Source organism: Ranitomeya variabilis, chromosome 2, assembly GCF_051348905.1.
Source record: "Ranitomeya variabilis isolate aRanVar5 chromosome 2, aRanVar5.hap1, whole genome shotgun sequence".
NCBI lineage: Eukaryota > Metazoa > Chordata > Amphibia > Anura > Dendrobatidae > Ranitomeya > Ranitomeya variabilis.
Window position 1 is genome coordinate 848,986,445 of NC_135233.1, and position 14,243 is coordinate 849,000,687.

At 41.0% G+C, this 14,243-nt stretch overlaps 1 protein-coding gene across 2 annotated transcripts in view; it reads right to left on the reverse strand.

Moving 5' to 3' along the window:
- LOC143808011 (solute carrier family 12 member 9-like) overlaps positions 1-14,243 on the reverse strand; it is a 349,348-nt gene that overhangs the window by 223,839 nt on the left and 111,266 nt on the right. For both annotated transcript variants that reach the window (XM_077290205.1, XM_077290206.1), the window contains exons 3-6: positions 12,365-12,502; positions 9,574-9,873; positions 6,125-6,232; positions 5,641-5,752 (exon numbers count right to left, since the gene is read on the reverse strand). In XM_077290205.1, coding sequence (XP_077146320.1) covers positions 5,641-5,752; positions 6,125-6,232; positions 9,574-9,873; positions 12,365-12,502 — 658 coding nt within the window. The remainder of the gene's footprint in view (positions 1-5,640; positions 5,753-6,124; positions 6,233-9,573; positions 9,874-12,364; positions 12,503-14,243) is intronic.

Here is a 14,243-nt window from a genome sequence, read left to right on the forward strand (position 1 = left end):
GGTCATGTGACCACAAATAGGTGATTTGCATACTTTCTGCCACATTCCGACTAGATATGTTAGGCCTCATTCAATGGCCCTGTACGGAGTGAGGCCATTCACGCCTAGTCAGTACATGATCACACTATGCAGAATTACGTATTTGCAGTCACGCGCCCTCCTGCTCAAATAGCTGGAGAATTCTGACTGTGCACGCTTGTGAGGATTCACTGAGTGACTGTAGACTTGAACCACAAGCCTGGACAACTCCTTTAGGTCTGCTCACTAGCACTAACATGATCTCAGGGTGCTGATGGGGATAAAGAGGGAGAAGCCACACTCTGTTAACCATTTATATGATATAGTCATTATTGACAGCAGCATCTAAGGGGTTAAACAGATATGGACAACAGACAGCTGCTGGATTGTCTCATGTATGGGGAGGCTATTCTCTTATATCTCAGGTCAGTTAAAAGACGTATTGGCAGACATTAAGGGGGTAATATAGTAAGAATGAATGCTAGAAATGCCGCAATGAATTACCGTAAATAAAACATGTAAATGCCATATTCCGGCTTCATTACCAATGTGCTGTAACTATGCCCAAACTTGCATTATATTGCAAAATAATTGGATAGTCTGGGGATATGAATGTTGTGACATTTGTGGCTGTAAGCTTTGGTCCGGTATTCTTTATTTGCTTGATTAATATCCTAGTTACCCAGACAATTAGCAGACTTGACTCACCACATTTCACCTTATTTACAATGCTATCTTAGGAGCTTTTTTGGAATTTGAGCTACTACACGACATATTATGTATGTCTGTAATGTTCCCTAATGCTGTAACTTAGCATCTTTCCTACCCTACAATTGTAAATGGATGGGATTTCATGGAATGTAACCCCTTAGTGACAGAGCCAAATTTTAAAAATCTGACCAGTGTCACTTTATGTGGTAATAACTCTGGAACGCTTTGACAAATTCCAGTGATTCTGAGATTGATTGTTTTTTCGTGACACATTGTACTTTATGATAAAGGTAAATTTAGGTGAATATGTTTTGTATTTATTTATAAAAAATATCAGAAATTTGACAAAAATTTTGAAAAATAGCAATTTTTAAACTCTGAATGATTATCCCTTTAATCCAGATATTCATACCACAGAAAAACATTACTAAATAATATTTCCCACATGTCTGCTTTACATCAGCACCATTTGTAAAATGTTATTTTATTTTGTTAGCCGTTTAGGAGGTTCACAAATGTAGCAGTAATTTTTCATTTTTTCAAGGACATTTACAAAATTATTTTTTTTAGGGGCCTATCCATGTTTGAAGTGCCTTTAGCGGTCCAATATATTGGAAAAAAAACCAAACTGATACCCTTTTAAAAACAACACTTCCGGACATACTGAAAACTGCTGTCAGGTAGTTTATTAACCCTTCAAGTGCTTTTCATGAATTAATACAAAGTGGCATGATAGGAATGAAAAAGTTGATTTTTACCACCTAAATGTCTCTGACTTTTTAACAGGTCAGTGTAGCCGGCAGACTCTCAGGCCGCTATTTGCTCGTGAACTGCCATTGCAACCATCAGGACCACACAATCATGATCTCAGGGTGCTGATGGGGATAAAGAGGGAGAAGCCACACTCTGTTAACCATTTATATGATATAGTCATTATTGACAGCAACATCTAAGGGGTTAAACAGATATGGACAACCGACAGCTGCTGGATTGTCTCATGTATGGGGAGGCTATTCTCTTATATCTCAGGTCAGTTAAAAGACGTACTGGCGGACATTAAGGGGGGTAATATTGTAAGAATGAATGCTAGAAATGCCACAATGAATTACCGTAAATAAAACATGTAAATGTCATATTCTGGCTTCATTACCAAAGTGCTGTACTATGCCCTAACTTGCATTATATTGCAAAATAATTGGATAGTCTGGGGATCTGAATGTTGTGACATTTATGGCTGTAAGCTTTGGTCCAGTATTCCTTATCTGCTTGATTAATATCCTAGTTACCCAGACAATTAGCAGACTTCTCTCACCACATTTCACCTAAGAAAACTTTAAAACCGAACAACTCATATAATAAGGGTACCGTCTCACAGTGGCACTTTTGTCGCTACGACCGTACGATCCGTGACGTTCTAGTGATATCGTTACGATATCGCAGTGTCTGACACGCAGCAGCGATCAGGGACCCTGCTGAGAATCGTACGTCGTAGCAGATCGTTTGGAACTTTCTTTTGTCGCTTGATCTCCCGCTGTCATCGCTGGATCGTTGTGTGTGACAGCGATCCAGCGATGCGTTCGCTTGTAACCAGGGTAAACATCGGGTTACTAAGCGCAGGGCCGCGCTTAGTAACCCGATGTTTACCGTGGTTACCAGCGTAAAAGTAAAAAAAAAAAAAACAGTACATACATTCCGGTGTCCGTCCCCCGGCGTTCTGCTTCTCTGCACTGTGAGCGCCGGCCAGCCGGAAAGCGAGCACAGCGGAGACGTCACCGCTGTGCTTTCCGGCTGGCGCAAACACAGTGCAGAGAAGCAGAACGCCGTGGGACGGACACCGGAGTGTGAGTATGTACTGTTTGTTTTTTTTTACTTTTACGCTGGTAACCACGGTAAACATCGGGTTACTAAGCGCGGCCCTGCGCTAAGTAACCCGATGTTTACCCTGGTTACCCGGGGCCCTCGGCATCGTTGGTCGCTGGAGAGCTGACTGTGTGACAGCTCCCCAGCGACCACACAACCACTTACCAACGATCACGGCCAGGTCGTATCGCTGGTCGTGATCATTGGTAAATCGTTATGTGAGACGGTACCCTAAGAAATGACTGAAAATGAGATGATAAGACATTCGCAATGTGTAACCAGCAACAAGAGGTTATCTGATCACAGATTTAGGCTGGCAATACACTTTAGATCACTATCAACCAAACTATCCCAACCACTATCCATATAGACTCCACTATGAACCATAAACCCATGCTCAGGATTAAGGGCATACATCACTGACACCTCTGGGAGTGGATCATCTCCCATGAGACACAAAGAAAGGAATGTCTAAAATTCTACTCCCTTCAAACATTTGGCATCAGGGGAGAGTCAGGACATATCCTTAACCCTTACATAGTCAACTCATCAGCCAAATTCAATTAACCAAACATATATTGTCTCCCCTCTATTAATAAGAAAGGCCATTAGCAAAAATCTACAAAGATTTCACTAGAAAGTCATTTCATCCAAACTATGCATGCATTGGTGAGAGCGCCATAAAACTAGAGCGGATTAGTTGCCGATCCCATTTATACTTGACGTTGGTAGAGGCTCTAGCTACTAAAATCAAGTGATTAAAAATTAAAGATAAACTGGTACAGAACGGGAACGCTGGAGGCAGACCATTAAGAGGAATGTTCTAAGCTACTGTAGATTCCATACGCAACGAGGCACACAAATATGGGTTATCACCCGTTTCAAAATGTCTGGCCTATTTTTAATGACGTTAGAATCAGGGATGCCAACTTGGCGTTTTATTTTTTCTGGACGGCTTATCAAAAAAAATCAAAACACAGACCACATTTTTTACAGACACAGTAGAAAACCATGATAAATCGCTATGATTACAAGTGCTCCAGGTCTACAGACCATAATTCAGATATGAAGACATCAGTCGCATTCACTGTGAACTGTAAAATAATCACAGTCTAAATAATCTATACAAATTTCTTCAGCCTCAAAAAAAAATATGAACACCTCAAATTGTTTTTACGGACAGGGTGGAAACATGCACTCTTTTTACGGACTGACCACGAGTTTTCTGAATGGTTGGCAATTTATAAGATTGCTCCCCTTTAGTTTACTGGAGATACTACTGCCTTATGTTTCTGTGAGGCTGCCCTACAAAAATATTAGTATGTACGCTATTTATGAAAATATGTAGATATCTTTATTCACAAACTACAAAAAATCTCTCAATACACAACTCTAGGACAGAGTGGCACACACAAATATGGCACACAAAAAATTCCCAAACAGCAACTGGCATAAAATACTACAAAAGAGGATATAAATACTTCTTAATTCAGGGTAAAATCTTTCACACACATAATACCGGTCAATATGAATGGCAACATAGAATATGGCCTGTTCATCAAGTACAAGCAATAAATTATGGCCAATACCCACCAAGAGGCATTCCCACTTGTAGCCACAGTGTTAAGTACTCATTTCTCATACTGTTTTGACAAAGGGTATTGCAGGGTTCCCTGAAGAAGCAGCAAGCGAAACGTTCGAATGCAAAAGTTATATTGATTAATATTATGGATATGTGGTAGGCTTTGCCGTGAATTAAGAATTATTTATATATTCTTTTGTAAAATGTTTAAAATTTGCTTTACATGATATGTCCTGCAGACATGTAGGTGTGTGCTATGTTGTCCCAAAGTTTTCTAGTGGGGTGTGTAACTACACAATGTTTATTCTTAATTATGCCAGACGTATTGTTCAGTAGGTCAAGGGACATGAGCCATTGTTCATATGAACCTGTACGTGGACTCTTGCTTTATGTCAATCTGTGGAATACCTGCAGATTAGGTATTGTTTGAGCTCCCTGAAGTTTACTAGTCTAGAAAACTTGGAGGACAAATATGTAGGTTAATTGGACAGTAGAACAATGAGGGATTACTTCTCCCCAATACTGTGGGAGAAGGCTCTGAATGAGAGCTGTGGCATATAAAAAGGGTGCTGTCTCTATCTCCAGACTGACTCTACAGAAACAGACCAAGAAACCATGGCTCCATCTGGTGCAATACAAATCTGCTCCACTGCAAATCACTGAAACCACAAAGATGCTTGGAGAACCCAGGATAGGACACTCAGGTCACCTGGCCACATGCCTCACTGTGCTCGGTCAGCCTCCTAAGCTTGCCACTACCTCCTCTCTGTGGGTGCCCACCAAAAGCGGGGTGCTACTGGTTGGTTTAGTTGGCCCTGGATGCCCTGAAGTTGCGGAGGTTCTAATCCCTGGCAAGCAAGCGGAAGGGTGCGACACTGTCATGTGCACCATTTTGTGTACTTGCTGGGACCATACTATATTTTCTTATCGGCTGAAGTTGGATGCACGCACTTCGGGGTTGTGGTATTCGTTGCTTGGAAGATCATGGATTGTGACTACAGATTATACCAGCGGGAAGTTCAAAATCTGTGGGCCAACCAAAAGTTGGGAGACACTGGCTATCGCCTGGTACGGGGCAGTGGAATAACTGGCCCCAGGCTGGAGTCTTGTGGACTGGAGCCATTGCATTGTGGCCATCTACCCAGAGTTGCTGTAAGACCATGGACGTAAGGAATAAAAAATAGTTGCATCGTTAACCTGCCTAGGTGATTATTACATCCCACAACCTCAGGGTGTTTAAGAGATTATTGTAGTTTGTGAATTTTTTTTTTAACAAAAATTTGTTGATTAAATTTAGCTATATTCATATATGAATTTTATATAAACTAATATTACTATAGAAAGTACACAGTATTTATCGGTTGCTAATGGCGCAATGGATACTCTTGACTGATTGCCATTAATGCTAAACATGGATATGTGGCTTCCAATTCAGTTTTGTGTTCTAAGTCTATGATACTGTCTCCTACCTGTCACATGTACAGCAGACCATTAGGGCCAGCAGATTGTAGATTATGTAGGTAAAGATCACGGCAGTGATTGTTCCTCTTGGTATGGAATAACTTGGGTTTTTCAAATCCCCTGAGGTTAAAAAGATTATGCAAAGGTTAGTAAATCGACATTTTCTTAACCTATACAGCAGCAACTAGAAGAAAAGAAAGACCATTTTCCTGTTCACATTCCCAGGTCAGCTTTTTAAGCAGATTCAATCTGTAGTATAGTATATAAAATAACCTAATGAGCTAGTAATAGATTATAAATGACCAATTCGTTGTTACTTTTTATAGTCTTCTGTCTTGCATAGGCGTCTCGGTTTAAGATTTACAATGATAAAACAGGACTAGTGTTGCGTGAGTCTGAAGTCACTGCTATCCATACTGAATAAATTCTGTGCTCAGTGAATGAACTGGGAGAGAAAATGCAAACAACAAACCAAAGACAAATGACCCTTACCTGACATGTTTGATCCTGCCATAATCCCAGTGCAACCATTGAACATGACGGCAAAGACTATGGTGAAGCTCATCATTCTTCCTGTAGTGTAGTCTCTGGCATACTGTGCTATAATAAAGATATTATGTACAAATGATTGAGCGACATAGAGAGGTATATGTACCTAATGACAGTGCCTTGACAAGACCTACATCTCAGGAGAGAAACATTGTGGGCTCATGAAGATTAAATGGTCACTGGCGAATCAACAAATGTTACATCTATCAATAGTGCGGGTAAATTAAAGAAACTTTGTTTTACATCTCATCACCATCTACATCTGCTCAATTCGCCCATTCAGAGCAACTTTCACCTCCCCCCACCTCCTGAACTTACCATACATTCTAAAAAAAATAAAAAAATAAACAGCTCACATCCATTTTGGTCAATGCAACATGGACTATCAGCTCAATGAGGTATCAGATTGCAGCTCCTATAGGACTGGTCAGGTAGATTGTGCTTAAGTTTATGAGTGATGTAGGTTATCTCCGAGCTGTATTCACAGCTACACAGCTCAGTAGTGCTATATAATGTCCGCTATGCTGCTGCTACCTCTGAGAAAACTGAGCGGGAATCCCTCTGTTTGTGTGTACTGTGTATGGGAGACATTAAAGCAGCTAGTTACCTCCCACTAGTTTAGAGAACTGAAAATTAAAGATAGAATCTGCAGAAAACAGATGAAACATGCCAGATACAAGTCCTATAATGGCCATAGATAGTGTTATTCCTTATGTACAGACACAGAAGATCTTATTCTGAAAAGTTACCTGAAATAACAGGTATGCTTTGAGACTTTTTTTTAATTATAACCATTAAAAGGGATTGCTTCATTAAAACAACCCCTTTCATGGTATTTATGGTCACTTTTTCACACAGGGCCCTGTAAGGCTGCGTGCACACTGTCCATTTTTTCCACACAAAAATGGCCCAAAAACGCTATATAATCCTCATGCAAGCTAATTCAATGGCAATCCTGAAGTGTTGTGCACATGATCAGTAAATTTCCTTAAGTATTTGCAGAGCGTTTTTTTCTGCAGCATGTCATTTCTTTGTGCGTTTCTGCAGCGTTTTTCACCCATTGACTTCAACTGAGTCAGTCAAAGTCAGTCACAGCAAAAACACAGGTATAAAAGTGTTTGTGGATTTGCTGAGTTCTTGTTTGCATTTTTTACAGGCTTCCTATGGTGTTTCCCAAGCTGTCATCTGTGACAAATTTTCACCCAACCGTAGCAGGGCTATGTGGGGGATCATACTATATACAGAAGACTATGTGGGGGCTAATACTGTATCATGGGGACACTGTGTGGGGGCTCATACTGTATATAGGGGGACTGTGAGGAGGCTCATACTTTACATAGCGGGCTGTGGGAGGGCTCATACTGCATATAGAGGGCTGTGTGGGGGCTCATACTGTATATAGGGGGCCTGTGTGGAGGCTCATACTTTACATAGGGGGCTGTGTGAGGGTTCATACTGTATATAGAGGGCTGTGTGGAGGCTCATACTGTATATAGAGGGCTGTGTGGGGGCTCATACTGTTTATAGGGGGACTGTGCGGAGGCTCATACTTTACATAGGGGGCTGTGTGAGGGCTCATACTGTATATAGAGGGCTGTGTGGGGGCTCATACTGTATATAGAGGTCGGTGTGAGGGCTTATACTGTATATAGAGGGCTGTGTGGGGGCTCATACTGTATATAGGGGGACTGTGTGGAGGCTCATACTTAACATAGGGGGCTGTGTGAGGGCTCATACTGTATATAGAGGGCTATGTGGGGGCTTACACTGTATATAGAGGGCTGTGTGAGGGCTTATACTGTATATAGAGGGCTGTGTGGGGGCTCATACTGTATATAGGGGGACTGTGTGGAGGCTCATACTTTACATAGGGGCTGTGTGAGGTGCTCATACTGTATATAGAGGGCTGTGTGGGGGCTCATACTGTATATAGAGGGCTGTGTGGGGGCTCATACCGTATATAGAGGGCTGTGTGAGGGCTCATACTGTATATAGTGGGACTGTGTGGAGGCTCATACTTTACATATGGGGCTGTGTGAGGGCTCATACTGTATGTAGAGGACTGTGTGGGGGCTCACACTGTATATATAGAGCATTGACTTAACTCTGCTCAATATTATATGATGTAATTAATATTAATTAACAAAAATTACAATTAATATATTAATATTGAGCAAAATTAATTTCAGCCTATTGGTTTGGCCCTCCACAACAGTCACGTTCTTTAATGTGGCTCCCTGTCAAATTGAATTGCTCACCCCTGCTGTAAAGGATGACTGTGCTAATGTTAAAATTACAAATTGCATAATGTAATGCTATTAAAGAAAAGTTAGGGGGACAAGGACCAGGCTGGACATGGCTTTCTCTGGCAAAAAGAGTAATTTTCAAAAACCGTGGGAAATATTAATATTAATAAAAATATGATTAAATATCATTTCATCATGCAACCACTGTGAAGTCAACATCAGAGTAATTGTGAATATTGACTCTGAAAGCATGTATATAAGAATGTAATCACCCATTGTCCTGTGTTACGTAGCGGGTTTATTGCACTTGCCATTGGCAGCGAGTTTCACAGTAAGACAAGGAGTACGGTAACTTTTCTGCTGTATAATACGCTTAAACTGCAATTCGCTACTATGGAGTAAAAAAACAAAACAAAACATGCCACTTAAGTCTGCGCTGAACGTTGTCTCTTGCATCCCTGACGAGTCGCCGTGGCATGACTGAGGGCTTTCACCGTGAAATAGGAACCAGCAGGAAAGAATAAGCCGAATGTGAACTCCAGGTATTTCCTACCAATATACATTCATAGCTTTCTCCTCCTGCGAACGTCCTTATCCTACAGGTCAGATAAGTGATATCAGCCATTTTTTGGGTAACGAATTGATGATTTCTGAATCTTTCCACTTCTTGCCAGAATCCCTCAGCAGACTCCTTTAATTTAATTTTCTCCTGACCTTTACACTGTCATAATGTAGGATTCATCAGGGAAATGAGATTTACGTCTTTGTTCCATAAATGCCATACAGATGCTGGAAATGGTTCACGTACAGCAGTGTGGTTCAAAGCGTTTAATCAGACGTGGAGATGTGAATGAGACGGATCGTGCTGGAAGAGGAATACTACAGTCACACTCATAAAGATGCCTCTGATGAATTAGGAACCTCATTACGCTCTTTGTTTCACACAAACAGAAGAACATTGCAGAGTGTAAGAACCCAGCAATGGGATCCATCGGCAAGTGTCTCACTAATACTTACTGAAAGGCACGTTCCATGTATGGAGAGCAGCGCAGAATTCAACAATAAGCCCTATTTCCTTAGATATCATCATTCATCAGCTCTAACGTTGTTAGCTCTGTATACCAGGTATGTAGGATGGATACTTACGATATAAATTTTCTTTGAGCGTGGACAGCTTGAAACCGGTAAATGTTCCATTGATGTAATTCGTACCATTAGAATCAGTAGTAACAATGTGAACAACCTTTTCCTTTACAGCAAAGAAGCTGATGAAGACAGTGATCAAAACCACCATGACGATGATGAAAATGAGAAAGGTGGCCTTGGCATATATACTGGCTCCAACCAGGCAAACCAAGAGGCACAGGAAAAGCAGAATGGAGCCATAAAGGAACTCGTACCAATAGCTCTGTGGCAAAACATGAACTCCGCTTTTTCCACCTTCACCTGTCAATCATATTTTGAAATCATTAGTTATTGGAACATGTATGTAACATATATAAAAGACTGACAGTACAGTACTCTGCTGTATTTACTGAAGAGTTAAAGGGGTAATGCAGCCATTTAAAATTGCATAGCCCTAGGATGGGCCAGATTGGTGGTAGTCTATCCCAGCAATTCACTGTTTGAAGGGGAACATAGACCGGTTTGTACTTTTTGTAGCTGCTATGCCAAGAATTGTAGGGTTGTCCCATTCAAGTGGGGTGTAAAAAACTCGGACCCCCAATGGTTTAATATTGATTGATATTCAATTGTCATATTAGGTGATTTTCTGCGCTGCTTGTGAAGTTCCATGGATGAACCAGTTCATACATAATGAAGATATAGGAGATTTTTATTATCTACACATTTCGTATTTAACTTCTTCCTCAGGATAAGCTACAACCTACTGTGGTTTTATCCTGAGGAAGAAGTTGGATAACTTTGAAACGCGTAGATAATAGAAATCACCTATATCTTCATCTTGTATGTCCTGGTTCATCCGTGGAACTTCACAGGCAGCGCAGAAAACCACATATATAACCCAGTTGAATATTATCCTGGTTTTTAACCTGTGGCTTGCTGCAGCTGGTTCAAATTGCTGAGTTGTGTAATCACAACCTGACTAGGTAATGTCTCTATATCCTTTATATGTGTACCATCGGATAAAGCCCTATTGTGCTCTTTTGTTCCCCAGATTTTCCTCATGGTAATATTGATTGATGGCAATTGTAAAAGGCTAGATAACCCTTTAACCCTCAACCTGTCTCATAGGTACAGTATATTCTCAAAGACTATAATGGACAATAACAAAATTATTTCTATTTTATTTAGGAATTATTCTATTCTGGATAATCATTATCATTTAGTAATTAATTTATTAGGCTTTTTATATTTTACTTTGATATAAAAAATTCAGGGAAAATCCAGTCCAATTTCTTTCCACAGATACCAGTAAAATCTGATCTTGGACTAACACTGATTTTTTTAAATATACTGAATACTGAAACTCGTTGAGTACTGCCCCGAGATTTCTGCTGGTGAAAATCAGACAACTTTGGATAAATGGAATTTGCTGCTAAGTCCACCATAGTTTTCCCTGCGCATCAGTGTTTCGTGTAACCTACTGAGCAGGGATCTAGAACAAGGTCATATTGAAATGAACGGAGTGGAGTTGTAAATCCCTGAACAGCCAAAGCCAGGGAGCTCAGATGTGCAGAGATAACTTTTGAATAGTTGCACCATCATACTTAGGCCGGGGTCACACTTGCGAGTGTAATGAAAGAAACTTGCGCGAGTCTCTCGCATCAATCCACTCACTCGGGACCGGAGCATGCGGCTGCATGTATTTCTATGCAGCTGAACGCTCGGTCCGAACCACCGGCGGCAGTGCCGGGTATTGATGCGAGAGACTCGCATCACATTCGCAAGTGTGACCCCGGTCTCAGCGTTGATATCACCTGAACACCACCAGTCAGAAAATTATGGCATACTGTATATCATCGATATTCCATCACTTTAAATATACTTTACTATATATAAAATATTTTAAAATAATAATAATGTATAATATATTAATACTTTGCTATATGATTCGAGGTCATGTGCCCTGAATAACATATTAAGTTACCAGCCAGTAGTATTAATCAATGGTAACAGAAAGATTTGCAGATAATAGTAAGCAGCAACCTTCACCAATGTCCTTCATTTTGCAACATTACAACCTAAGGATCACATGTAAGTGAATGGAAACATAAAAGAAGCATCAAGACAAGCCAGTGAGGATAGTGTTAATCGAACAATGCTCTTTCTGACAGCTACGCGCCCGTTGCCGCTACCATCTCAGCATCATATTCATGATTGCGAATCGGCCATCTCTAGATTGGCGTGAAATGAGTGGAAAATTAGGAGTAAACAACATTTTTAAGAAGGGACAGCGAGCTGTGATTTCCGAGAGCAGATCAGAGCGCTCCGTACTTGTGTCTCGAGGGAAGAGAGGCAGAGAGTGTGTTTATCTCATGCGTCTTCATCAAGGCAGAGGAATCACTGATGAGCAGAGGCAGCACTAGCAACTTTTCACATTTCACTTCAGGGAGACTTTCCTGTTCATGCAAATTGAAGAGCATCAGGGGCCCAGTAAGAGGAGCTTGCAACAAGAGAAAGAGCTGGGAGAAGCAAAATGTCTGATCAAACCCAGAATAATACAGAACACCAGACTTGTTTCATCTCTCCAAGTATCAGACCCTCGCTGCCCCTTAGGGAATAGCAACATGTTCAAAAATAACATTCCGGGCAAGTTCTTCATAAGGAACAATGAGATTCTTACCAGTCCTTCAGGCCAGAAATTATACCGCTCATGTGGCTCGGAAATAGAAGAAACTGCATATTGTAATTACTAAAGCTTGTGAAAATGCATTTAATTCTTGAATCAATAAAGGAAAATATTTCATGGACTTACCTGCTGGAATCCCAAACATGGCCACGATAGTCTCTACCAGACCAAGAAGGTACAGAGCACTGCCACAGACATTAGCCAAAAAGAACATTATACCGATACTACCACCAAATTCAGGTCCCAGGGCCCTGCTGATCATGTCTGGGAGTTAATGTTAAGGGTAATGTATGCAGAGACACAAACCAAACAGCTGTAAAATAACCTCCACAAATAGACTTAAACGCCAACTAAAGTGTCACGGGGTAACCGCAACAGAGCAGAGCCAGAAGATCGCAACGTCTGATTGTTCCTACTCTGCCGCTGAAAAGAAGCACTTCTCCGGTTTATTAAACGTGTCTATTTCTTCCAGCAGAACAGGGGTTAATCGCCATGTTGGAAATCCCTGTGTGTTCAGCTGTGCGCAGTTAGCCACTCCTTTTCCCTATAAAATCTGGTCTCTAGTACAAAGTCCTTGTCAGAGTTAGCTCTTGCTGTATGACAAAAGGAGGGAGAGAAGTTGGTATGAGAAGGAGAGCTGGAGGAGTTCTAAGCAACTGTTTGGTTTGTACACTTGATAATCCCTTATCCTTCCCTGTTTTACCTTCTTCCCCTTCCTGCACACCCTGGTGGATTCCTCTGAAATATGTGAGTGAATATTTTGCGTGTGTGTCAGTTTCCTCTTAACTTTGTTGCCCTGTTTGTCGGTTTGGTGTACTGTGGTGCACAGTAGCGCCCCCTCTTCCCCGGGTGGTGGAAGGGGACAGGCGATGAGCTAGCTTAGGAGATAAGTCTTTGCCATCTGAAGTACAGGGCGAGCTAGGGCACCCCCCTAGTGTTAGGGCCAGGAAAGGAGCCCCTGGTCCCAGGTCACTCGACAGCTATGTCATGACAAAAAGATCACTGTAACACTAAAGGCGTTATCTGAGACTTTGGGTTTTTTTGCCAAAGGGCTAAGAACTTACAGGCAGGTCTTTGGTAACTACTACAGAGGGGAGTCAGCTGTCAATCAACATGACATCTGCAGTGACGTCCGTCAACAAAGCAGACCGGGAGAGAAGGAAGAGCTCTATTGATGTGACATCACTGAAAGCAGATGAATCGCCGGCAGATGCGGTTTGTGACCACTGAGAGCTGGTAGAGATCATTGTTGGGAAGAGCAAACTGTTCTAAGCCCTACTACAAATGAAAAAAAGGCACAGATAAGCTTTTTAATTGATGTTTTTCTCAGTTATTCAATCCATGTGAATAAACAATTCAATGACAGCATGGTGGCTCAGTGGTTAGTACTGTTGCTTTGCAGCTCTGGGTTCCTGGGTTCACATTCCATCAAGGAGAACATTTGCAAGGAGTTTGTATGTTCTCCCCATGTATGTATGGGTTTCCTTTCACACTCCAAAGACATACTAATAGGGAATTTAGATTGTGAAACCCAATGGGGGACAGTGATGATAATGTCTGCAAAGTGCTGTGGAATATCATGGTGCTATTTAAGCAAAGCATAATTATGGCATCAAGACACATAAAAAAAAGAGGAAACTCATAAAAAAATCATCCACAGACAGCAACAAGACACCAAACATTACAATACAAAAAGCAGGTGTAATGTAGTAGATTTATAAGTAGATTTATATAATCTGGTTGTTAGGATCCGTTATCATTTGCAATTCAATGGCTAACTTCACAAGCCTAGTTGCCCAACGACAAAGATTTCATAATATCAACTGACCCTTATAAATTGCTGCTAATCATACCATTTTGGTAAGTCATTTGTGGCACTTTTTTAATTATTCAGCGCCACATGGTGGTTTCCTTAAACCTTGATTAACACAATTTAACCCATTTCAGGTCAGAGAAAAAAATAAACACATTTTTGAAAACACTGAAAATTGGGAAATGCTATTTT